This window comes from Alosa pseudoharengus, unplaced genomic scaffold, assembly GCF_046254945.1.
Source record: "Alosa pseudoharengus isolate Yale_2024_CS ecotype anadromous, Long Island Sound unplaced genomic scaffold, YU_APseudo_1.1 YU_APseudo_1.1_scf_10, whole genome shotgun sequence".
Classification (NCBI taxonomy): domain Eukaryota; kingdom Metazoa; phylum Chordata; class Actinopteri; order Clupeiformes; family Clupeidae; genus Alosa; species Alosa pseudoharengus.
This window is the reverse complement of record NW_027468565.1, coordinates 30,312,294-30,324,580: the sequence shown is the minus strand read 5'-3', so window position 1 is coordinate 30,324,580 and position 12,287 is coordinate 30,312,294. Positions and strand designations below refer to the sequence as shown.

Genomic DNA, 12,287 nt, shown 5'->3' with positions numbered 1-12,287 from the left:
TTAAGGAATAGGTGTTGAATTAGTGTTGAATAGTAACTATACTCTGAGGCAAAATATACCTATTTAACAAAGGAAAAGAACACAAGAACCATGTGTAGGTAAAGTGGGTCTGGTTGGTTGATTTATTTTCATGTTAGTCTAGTGAGCTTATGGTAGTCATCTACCGTATTCATTCTACAATATCGTCTGTGGACGATGAGTAGCATTGTGAGAGACAACAGAATTTTGTCAAGATTTGTGTCAGGGAAGGCTTGAGCAATTTGCTTTATCTGTACAATACACACATATTTTAATGTGAAATATCCTTTTGCACATCCAGTGAGGTAAGGCTCCTTGTTTTGATTGTGTTATTTAGGAGGCAGGTCCTGGTCCAGCAGCAATTGCCCTCAGTTTGTTCCAGGCCTTGGTGTGGGTCTTCAGGGCCATCTTGACATACATGACAAAAACAACAGCATGATGTATAAGTATGGTGTAATAACATGATTTATTTGTAGTAATAACATACCATGTAGCATGTAGAACTTGAGGGTGAGGAACTACTGCTCCAACTCATTTCAATGGTAGATAGTAAAGGAGAACTCTGGCGATTTTTCAAACAGATCTGTTTCTCAAATTCACCGAGTACTGTCGGTATGAAAAAAAAAAAAAAAAAGCTACCTAGCTCGAGTTGCTGCAGCCAGGCAGCTACAGTGCTACAATTGGGGGACATCTTTAAAAAACATGCCAGTGTAGCACTGTAGCTGCTCTAGCTTTTTGGCTGTAGCCATCTTTTAAAAAGATACTACACTTTATAATGTTGATACTGCACATACACTTATTATGACCGCCGCTAGCGAAGCGGTCATATAGGGATTGTCAACGTTTTTTTTTCTTTTTTCTTTTTTTTTTCCCCCGTCATCTACTTCCTGAATTTTTGGTCAACGATACCCGGGACACCGAACCACCGGGGCACATGAAATTTGGTGGGTATGTAGCCCCACTAGACTTTTACGGAAAAATTTCGTTTCGTCCCCGGGGGCCACTCCACCCCCGTGCTGGGCCCCCCGAACCGCAAAAAAAGCAGTTTTTCCTAAATAACTACCTGAACCGTGGCACTGAGGATGAAGAATCTTTTATGGTATGTTGGTCTCAAGGGCCCACATCAACCTGGCCCATAATCACTCATTTGTGATTTGCACCCCCCCGGTAAAAAATGAAAATGCAATATTATTCTGCTTTAATTGCCCCTATCTTCAGTTAAGATGTTCAGAACTGCACCAAATTTTATGTGTATGATTGACCTGGCATTCTCTGGGGGTATGCCAAGTTTCGTAGAATTTCATCCATGGGGGGGTCTTAAAAAAATTAGGTTATGTGTACATTTAGTGACTGTACACTCATTGGCCTGTAGATGGCGGTGCACACATATACACATGCACACACACACAGGCACCCACATACTATCGGTATTAGAACGGCCGATACATAATTACAAATTCAGTAGGATTAAAAGAAAGCCATAATAAATATTCATCAACATCATCATGGCTGCATTTCCAGTATTGGCGATAAGTAGTCGTTTGTCCACTAGATGGCGCATCGTTGCAGTGAGACGTAATTTGTTGGAAGTTAAAAGTGGGTTGAAAAAAACAATGGACGCTTCCTACAAGGACTGTAATTTACCGCAGAGAACGTCTAATAAGGATAGGACGATGTTCACATGAAATGTAATTCCCATTTCTTCTTGAAGCCGACATAAATCTGAGGATGTTTATCGGACATGCTTGGTTTTTACTGCAGGTACGTTAATCTTATAATATCAATAAGGACCTAGGTAATGTTACCGTTAGCGTTGGTTGAGTGATGGAGGCCAATTTGATTGATTGCATTTGTAGAAAACTAGAAATGCGGATATACCAAGCAAATTGATAGCAGCACTGTAATTGTATCTTTCGACTGTCATTTGTTGCACGTGCTACAAAAATCATTCTGTGCAATGGAAGATTTACCAACGTAACTGATACAGTTTTGCCTATACATGCGTGAGACTAAGACGCCTGTTTTTTTTCGTTTTAAGTGCGTGCGTGCAGGGTGTGTGAGAGGGGAATCGATGTGCTTTGATTACAGCTTGGTAGTTGTAGTCTGTGAAATTAAAAAGCACGTGTGTGTGAAGTATCCAAACAATGACACCTTAATTTCATTATGGCTGATTTAGCAACACACCTTAAGCTACTGTGTAGTGGGTCCATTTTTGAAGTGGCTACTTCATTCGCGCTTTCCTTAACTCATGGAGCTGCATGAATTTTATTACAACTTTTCGCCACAATATGGCAGTTTAAGTCCGCTTGATACTGTAAGGCGTAAGCCATTGGTTTCCAAAGGAGATTTTATTTGTGTCGCCAGCATAGCCTATTGACAATTTATGTTGTAAATAGGCCTACCTTATAAGCCTACCTGTAGCTTAGGGAAGCTAACAGCTTTCTATTAGGATCTAGTTTGTTAGTTACAGTTTTGTCATAACTCCCTGATGCATTTTTGCATTTAGAATAGCCAGAGTGTGGATATCAATCGGAAAATTAAACAATATCGGGTGCCAGGTGAACCCAGCCTGATCTGCCCGCTATTTATTTTTTGATTTCTTAAAAGATTGAGCTTTGTCTGGTGAAAGCCAGACTAGCCATGGACCTCAGTTACACAATGCAAGGGAACATGAATCAGCCTATATTTGCACGAACAATAACGGACAACAGTTCTTCAACTTTGGCCCGTTAAAATGTGTATGAACAGTCTAGCGACGCATTTCATCAAGGCCCATTTGGACATGTCAGTTATTTGCACCACTGGTTACATGTAAATCAGCATTTCGTTTCAGACTACTGTTACTTAATTTGTGCATTAACAATAACGTTTCAGACTACTGTTACTTAATTTGTGCATTGACAATGAAGTATTACATTAACTAAAGATGACTAAAATCTTATGTAGAAGAAGAAACATTAACAAAAAATCCATCCATCCAAAAATGACCTTTGTTTTTGATAGCTGTTGAAAACGGCATGGAACTGACAGAGATGTTTTTGTTCATAAACAAACAAACAAACAAACAAACAAATAAATACATAAACTAGATGTACCGCGTAGCGGTACAAAATATGACCGCCGCTCAGTCCTGCACATCCATTCCGCGAAAATAAATCATATTAATGAATTTGTCTCCATCTTCTACTCCATCCCCCACTCTTGAAACTTTTGTGTATGCTTGTTTGGAATGTGTGTTTGCACACATTCCGCACACAAAGTAGCCTACTGGCGCTGCAAAGGTGAATAGATTTGTTTCTGGGCCAAAAAATCTGTAACATTGTTATAAAACCTTTAAAATCTCTAAACAATCACAAGTAGGGCAGTTCATCATAGTCCATCCATTGCAACTGGACTGATGAAAGGTACACCTGTAGGCTACATTGTATTTGGGAAAAGCAGAAGGTAGCAGCATAATGTATTTATTTATTTATTATTAAACTAAAACAATCCCTGTCAGTTCCATGCAGTTTTCAACAGCTATCAAGAAGAGAGGTCATGTCATGGATTTTTGTGAATGTTTCTTCTTCTACATATGCATAGGTTTAGTCATCTAGTTCAAATTATATTCAGCTTTATTGTCAATGCACAAATTAAATACCAGTAGTCTAAAACAAAATGCCGTTTTACCCAGTGGTGCAAATAACTGACATGTCCAAAAGGGCCTTCATGAAATGCGTTGCGAGACTGTTAATACACATTTTAACGGGCAAAGTTGAAGAGCTACTCTCCGTTATTGTTTGTGCAAATAATATGCTGATTCATGTTCCCTTGCATTTTGCAACCATGAGGTCCATGGTTAAGCTCAATCTTTTGACGCAATCTTTTGATTTTCACCCAGCCTAGTCCATGGTAGGCGCCCGATAGAAATATTGTTTAATTTTGCGATTGAGATATCCACGCACTGGCGCCCCCCCTGCGACGTGTTCGCCCCCCGGTTTTAGAGCTATTCTAAATGCAAAAATGCATAGACATTGCATGACAAAACCGTGACTGTTAACAAACTATAAGCTATATAAGGTAGGCCCTATGCTAGGCCTATTACACAACACAAATTGTCACCAGGCTATGCTGGCGACCCAAATAAAATCTCCGTTGGAACCAATGGCTTACACCTTACAGTATCAAGCTGCCACCTCTTGGCGAAAAGTTAATAGTTTTGCATATCAGTAGTAATACATTTCACGTAGCTGTGAATCACGGAAAGGGCGAATGAAGTGGACACTTCTAAATGGAACCCAACCCACTGTACAGTAACTCAAGGTCTGTGGCTAAAGCAGCCATAATGAAAGCGTTATCATTGTTTGGATACTTCACACACACGTGTTTTTTAATCGCATAGACTACAACTACCAAGCTGGAATCAAAGCACATCGACTCCCCTCTCACACCCTAAACACGCACTTCAAACAAACAAAAAGCGCCTCAGTCTCACGGAATAGCCATAGGCAAAACTGTATCTGACCGGTGTAACGTTGGTATTAAATCATCCATCGCAAAGAATGATTTTTGTAGCACGTGCAACAAATATGTGTAGGTACAGCCCTGCCCTGAATACATCTCAACGTGCGCTTTAAAACATCTGGTTTAAATGGAGATGTAGATCATCACGGGATCATAGACAGGTTATCTTTCAGGTAGCCTAGGCCTATATATTTTCCATTAAAAAACCATCACGTAGCGAACGTGTTGTGGCTAACTCACTTAGCTCCTGTTAGTAGCCTAGGTTATGGTCATAAGCAAATGAGATGACAGTCGAAAGATACAATTAGTGCTGTTATCGATTTGCTTGGTAGCCTATAAACGCATTTATGGTTTTCTACAAATACATCAATAATCAAATTGGCCTCCATCACTCAACCATGCTAACGGTAAAATTATTTTACCTACGTTCTGCTATTGATAGGATTAACGTAGCCTACCTGCAGTAAAAAACAAGCATGTCCGATAAACATTCTCAGATTTATTTCGGCTTCAAGAGGAAATGGGAATTACATTTCATGCAGAAATCATCCTACCCTTAGACGTTCTCTGCGGTAAACTACTGTAGCCTACAGTCTTGTCCTTGTAGGAAGCATAGTGTCTTTCTAACCCACTTTAGATTAACTTCCAACAAAATTACGTCTCACTGCAACGATGCGCCATCTAGTGGACAAACGACTACTTATCGCCAATACTGGAAATGCAGCCATGATGATGATGATGAATATTTATTTTGGCTTTCTTTTAATCCTACTGAATTTGTAATTATGTATCAGCCGTTCTAATACCGATAGTATGTGGGTGCCTGTGTGTGTGTGTGCATGTGTATATGTGTGCACCACCATCTACAGGCCAATGAGTGTAGAGTCACTAAATGTACACATAACTTAATTTTTTAGACCCCCCCATGGATGAAATTCTACGAAACTTGGCATACCCCCAGAGAATGTCAGGTTAATCATACACATAAAATTTGGTGCAGTTCTGAACGTCTTTACTGAAGAGAGGGGCGATTAAAGCAGAATGATATTGCATTTTCATTTTTTACCGGGGGGGTGCAAATCACAAATGAGTGATTATGGGCTAAGTTGATGTGGGCCCTTGAGACCAACATACCATAAAAATTTCTTCATCCTCGGTGCCACGGTTCAGGTAGTTATTTAGGAAAAACTGCATTTTTTGGGTTTCGGGGGGCCCAGCGCGGAGGGGGAGTGGCCCCCGGGGACCAAACGAAATTTTTCCGTAAAAGTCTAATGGGGCTACATACCCACCAAATTTCATGTGCCCCGGTGTTTCGGTGCCCCGGGTATCGTTGACCAAAATTTCAGGAAGTAGATGACGAAAAAAAAAAAAAAACTTTGACAATCCCTATATGACCGCTTCGCTAGCTTCGCTAGCGGCGGTCATAATAACATTATGCTGATACCTTTTGCTTTTCCCAAATACAATGAAGCCTACAGGTGTAAATGACCTTTCATCAATCAGTTGCAATGGATGAACTGTGATGAACTGCCCTACTTGTGATTGTTTAGAGATTTTAAAGGTTTTATAACAATGCTACATCTTCTTTGGCTATTCTACAATCTATTCAACTTTTCAGCACCAGTAGGCTACTTTCTGTGCAGCCGCACACACACACTCAGGCATGCCAAACAAGCATACACAAAAGTTTCAAGAGTGGGGGATGGAGTAAAATATGGAGACAAATTGAAGTGTGATTTATTTTCGCGGAACAGCTGTACAGGACTGAGCGGCGCTCATATTTTGTACCGCTATGCGGTACATCTAGTTTACACTACTCTTGATGTCACTGTCACTACACTGCATATCTGTACATACTGTACATATCTTGAATTTCCCCTGGGGTTCAACAAAGTATCTATCTATCTATCTATATCTATATTGTTCATACTGCATATCCATATTTGGTCTGCTCTTAACTGTATACTACTGCCTACACTGCACTATATGTATTTATACTGCACTACCTGTCTATACTGTTTACATTGCACTTTTTTGCACTTCTGGTTAGATGCTAACTGCATTTCGTTGTCTTTGTACTTGTACTCTGCATAATGACAAAGTTTAATCTAATCTAATCTTAAAACATAGGGCCACTTTTTTCACAAAAGGCCCATTGGGTGTCACATTACAGTAGAGATGTACGGTGGCCAACAGGTGTAAACGGACTGCATCTTCCAAGAAAACACATGCAAATCGACAAAACACAAGCAACGTAAAATAAACATCTTCATCTTCACATGCGCTGCATTTAGAAAACGCGCTGCAAATTCAGACAACACTACCCATTATAGAAACGCAATGCATATTCACACAACACAACGGAAGTGTTTCCTGAGGATACTTAAAAGTGATGTCTTGGTGTCACGGGTGCGCTGGCGACTACGCCGCTCCGTCTGGCATCTTTTGTCTTGTGTATCAGTCTTGTATGTAGAGCGCTTTGGGTTGCACTCTGCATACAAAAATGCGCTATATAAATAAAAGTGACTTGACTTGACATCTGGACATGAGCAAATGAGCTAAAACATAAGTGAATGCCATTAAGATATTAAAACCAACACAGTTACCTTTTAGCTCATTTGCACCAAGCACCAAGATGTGGTATACCATCCAAAATGTAAAAAAAGTACTTTTTTTGTCCATTCCAAGAGTAGCCTATTGTGGCCGTGTTGCATGTTGTAACAGTAGGTGGCAGTGCTGGATAAAGAATAATGCAGTTCAACTAGCCTACTTATTAGAGGGAGACAAAGAAACTAGCATGTAGCGTGCAAAAGTGATTTGTAATCTGTGCAGATCATGACATAAATTAAAACAACCTTCCAGAGTACTTGCTGTGGACATATTTGGTCTCAAGTGTGCATGTAACATGCCCATCTAATTAATTTGTGCTAAGCCGTGTTCATATGTCCTCCGGAAACACTTCCGTTGTGTTGTGTGAATATGCATTGCATATCTGTAATGGGTAGTGTTGTCTGAATTTGCTGCGCGTTTTGTAAATGCTGCGCATGTGTTGTCAAATTGATGAAGATGTTTTCTTTAAGGGCACACCAGGCAAGCCATTTTTTAATATGCAGTCTGTTTGCACCTGTCGACCACCGTAGAGGTGGCTACAACAGTATGCCATCTACACAGATGAAGTTTTCCCTGCCTGAAAATTGACAGCTCATGGGAACGTCTACCAAGCTGTGTAGACAACATACGTTTGTATCCATCACTAATGTGCACTGCCACCTAATTGGATTTTTACAAAAATATGGGCAGAAGTGGGCTCTGCACTGAACTGCTCTCGAGAGGGTGTTTGGTGTTTTAAGCCCCCAATGTTGTCTTCCAGGCAGCGCTGCATGGAAGGCACTAGGGTTAGGCAAGGGTTATGGTTAGGACGGTAGAGTTAGGAAGGTCACAGCACTGCCTTGAAGTCAACGGTGGGGGCTTAAAACACCATCGAGCACTCGAGACGTCAAGATGCCTTGGCCATTTGTGATGCTGAAGCTAACCCTCGAAATCCTGATGCCCTGGGCTACTGGTGACATCTGTTATTATTTTTAGTATTTGTATTTTGGTGTTTTAAATCCAAGCACCATTCCAATCATTGAGAATTCAGATTTTCAGAAATCAGGTTTTCATGTGTTTTTCTGATGTCATGTAACTTCGTTCTTCATTCTTCATCTGTATGAGACTGTGCATTAAAAGTTACTGTAAACTAGTTTCGAATGGAATTACAAAGCCATGTTGGTGACTGAAACCATTCTATTGTCAGGGAAATGATCAATCCAAATAGATACTGGTCATCTGATATTCTCGCTACATTATGATTGTATCCTCACCTCTGAGATCTCTACTTTGCGCTCCCAGGCTCGGACGGTCTGCTCCAGCTGGTGATGGGAGGCCTTGGCCGTGATGTATTGCAGAACGGGTGGCACGCGGTAGTCTGCCAGCTGGCCTCGTAACTTCCTGTTCAGAACCTCAGCCTTCGCACGCTCCTAATACGGCACGGTTGGGAAAGAGGAACATGGCGTATAACACAGATTTAGTAGCAGAGTAAACAGCACTGTGTAAATTACAGTTAACAGCAGTGCAGAAGAAAAGCAGCCTCGTCTTAATCAAATGAAATTCCCATATCTAGTGCCGCTGGAAGCAACTGGTGCCTTTATCAACGTGATTTAATATACATTTCCAAAGCCAATAGACCAATGAGTGCTTTTTGGAAAATCTCACAGCTGATTGGGTGTTTAAGAAACCATAAGTACTCATAGAATGCTTAATGCCCTGTGTGTGGTATGACTAGATTGCAGACAGCACCACTTAGATTGTTTACACCCATTCTGAGAAGTGCTGTGGCTATTGTTGTTATTAGTGAAACTGGCCAGTCTTGGCCTATGCGACAATGTAAACAAGAGCCAGAGAGTATAAATAGAAAGTAAATGGCTGAATGTCACCAGCCATCCAACCTCCTCAGCTTGCTCAGTCTCTTCCTCGATCTTCACCAGCATGTCTCGCCGTGTGGCAATTTCGCTGCTCAGCAGTTTGGACTCACAGGTTATGTTCTGCAGCTTCTTCTGCACAGTCCAACCAAGAAGGCCGCACACATCACCACCACACAGACATCAACCAACAGTCAAAATAATAAGGTCGCATGGCAACAGGCCCAGGGAGGATTCCAAATAATGTGGGCTCAGTGACAAACATTCTCTTAAAAAAAACAAAGCAATACGGCTCTTCTATAAGAGGTGGAACTCCTTACTTCCCTCCGCTTACTGTTAGACTGAACCACACCACACTGGCAGTTTAGGTTGTTGTGAAGACTATGGCAACTCTTATCACCTTATATGAGTTGAGTATCTGCAGGGTGTTCCCTGCCATTAGTTTGAGGCGGAGCAGGTCCTGGTTCCTCTCGTCGATGCGCTCCAGATACTGGCTGTTTTCAATCTTGAGCTGTTGGAAGTCCACCTCATTCAGTGCCTCTCCCATCTCCTCTTTCTGGCGCATCTGCAGATAGAGCTTCCGCTTCTGCACGTGCAGCGCTGCGTTCTTCAGGCGCAGTTTCTCTATTAGTGTATCCTACAGAGGCATGGGAACAGGGACACAGAGAAACTCCAGTACTCCACAAGAACACAGCAGCTACATCAACTACACATATAATTAGAAAACACACCAGAACACTGCAGAAACGAACAGCAAAATTCATAGTGTTACACCCACAGACAACAAGCAGATGCACATCAAAATCAACTACAAGGCGTTACAGAGCAGCACACACTAAGGGTCCCACTAGTTCCCATAGTTACGACCTCTCACCTTTGCCCTCATCCTGTCCTCAAAGTAACGGATGACCTTCTCAGCGCCCATCATGGCACCCTTTTTCTCCCGCAGAACCTTGGCCACATCGCGGTCAAACTCATTGCTGGCCTTCTTCCCCTCCACAAGCCGCATGTCAGCTTCCTCCAAGGTGGCCTAACAGAGGCACACAGGAATATTATCAACTCAGACTTTCCATTACATGTGTCTTTGAACCCAGGCTAAAGGAAGCTAACTCTGAAACTGGACCAAGGGCTATTCCAAATAAATGGGTTCCCTCTTTAAGTCAAATGTAAAATTCCATGACTTTCTCTGACAAACAATCTGAATTTCCATGACTTACTATATCATGAATTGTACAATATACCGACCAATAATTTCAGAGCAGCCGCGTAGTGTTCAAGAATCTATTACTTTTTTAGAGCAGGAGATGAATAAATGAGCATAGAATAAACGAAGGCTACTCAAGTAAGCAGTAAAGCTAATGACCAGATATGCACCAATTCTGTGTGGAAATATTTGTATTAATGTATTTTGGCAAGTAAACTTTAAAGTGCTACAACAAAATTCCCTGATATGTCATGACTTTGCCCCAAAAATATGAAATTCCCTGACTTTCCATGTCTGGAATAGATATTCCAGAAATGTCATGACCCGTGGGAACCCTGAGGATAAGGTCTCAAGTTAAATAGTAAACCAAATGTAAACCAAAGCCAATGGCTTAGTCATGCAAAAAGAATGTGGCCCTAGGGCTCTACCATTAGGACAAATAACATGCACTAAACCAAATGGGGTCTCTGGACCCTGAGTTCATTGCCACTCATATTCATTGACCTTAAGGTTGAAAATCACTCTCTCAGAGGTTTCCTTAAATTTCTCCTGGTCCTCCCTCATGTCATCCAATTCCTTCTGGGCAACATCACATCTCTGCTCCAACGTCAACTTCTGAAGTTTTTCCTGGGTCATTGTTCGTGCTCTGGTGTTCTTCCTTGTGCGATTCTATGATCACAACAAGCAAAGACCTTAACGTAACATTGAACAGCAGAAGAAAGATCGCTAAAACACTGGTTCACTATTATGTGATTAAGTTACCACATATAAAACATGCCTACTAAGATAGCCCGACTGTTGTCCAAACACTGCCATCTCGCCATAATCATCATCAGTGGCACTTTATCATACCCGTACGTCCGCAGTGCCTTCAGGTCCTCCCTGTACAATGAGTTGACGTGGGTCCAAACGAGCAATATACCGCTCAAACATGCCGGTTTCAGCTCGTAGCACTGCATTTGAGCGTCTGGAAAAGGGGTAAATGTGTGATAGTGAACTGATAGTGTATTACTATCGAAAAAGGGGTAGTTATTTGACCTAGGAGGACATAAAGACCTTAGGCTAACCCCCTATATGGGCTACACAGTCAGTTAGCAGCTAGTCGTCAGGAATAACTTAACGTTAACGTTAGTTCAGCTACAGAAAAGTGAATCAGCAAAAACACATTTTCAAGAGAACCACACTCAAGCAATAGTTATTATTATTAAATAAACAATGCTGCCTTTGTCGTTCGTTACCTTAAATTCTCTATCAGTTCAATAATTCGTCTCTTGTCTTGCAACAACTCGCTATTCTCTAACTCCGCCATGGTTACTAAGGTAAACAAAACTCCCCACTGGCGCGATTGCTTATCAAACCTGTGCTGTGGTGGTAGACCTAGCAGAGAGCAATTAGTGTCGAAGAAGATCTTAGATATCTGCAACGGCTGCAATGGTCGGGGCCTTCTATACATGTTTAAAAGGCTATTCATTCAGGTTTTCACAAAAATGAAATGCATTACATAAATATTCAGAAGCTGACTTACATTTCAGCATTAAATTGCAGGGCCATTGAACTGTTCAATGCTTCACTTAAGGGAAGAGTACACTTCTCCGCATAGTCTGTCTGCCTCTCCACCCTCTCCATGTTTGTGTACTGTCTGTCCACTAGCCACTTTTTACCACTGTTTTACTGCTTTACTGTTTGCGTGCTATATTAGCACATATGCATAACCCCTCTCTCCATCCCACAGCCGGTTTGTGGCCACACTTATACCTTTACTTAATATAGTTAATCTATATATATCATTATAACATACAAGTACATATTACATATAAGTCATTTTGGCAGGACTGTATAAGTCAAAAGGTGAAGCAACAGCAACCCTACATGCAGTTAAGATGAGAACCTCTGAAATTTCAATCAATGGCATACGCAATGTAAGTGTCTCTGTGTGTGTGTGTGTGTGTGTGTGTGCGTGTGTGTGTGTGTGTGTGTGTGTGTGTGTGTTTTTGTTGTGCAAAGCTGTACGTGTGCATGAGGATTTTTGTATGGACTCAATGAGTCTGAGGATAGAAATTCCAGACTGTCGAAGGCTTGGGAGGTGGAATGAGTGTCGCTCA

General features: G+C 41.3%; 1 protein-coding gene across 1 annotated transcript; it reads right to left on the bottom strand.

Moving 5' to 3' along the window:
* Positions 1–99: 99 nt before the first annotated feature.
* On the bottom strand, positions 100–11,494 carry cfap263 (cilia and flagella associated protein 263). The gene is made up of 8 exons (XM_076269783.1): positions 11,424–11,494; positions 11,038–11,152; positions 10,690–10,854; positions 9,856–10,011; positions 9,382–9,618; positions 9,009–9,116; positions 8,385–8,540; positions 100–426 (listed from the first exon to the last, which is right to left on the bottom strand). Exons 1-8 carry the CDS (start codon positions 11,492–11,494, stop codon positions 352–354), a joined length of 1,083 nt encoding a protein of 360 aa, XP_076125898.1. The 3' UTR covers positions 100–351.
* Between the last annotated feature and the right edge of the window lie 793 nt (positions 11,495–12,287).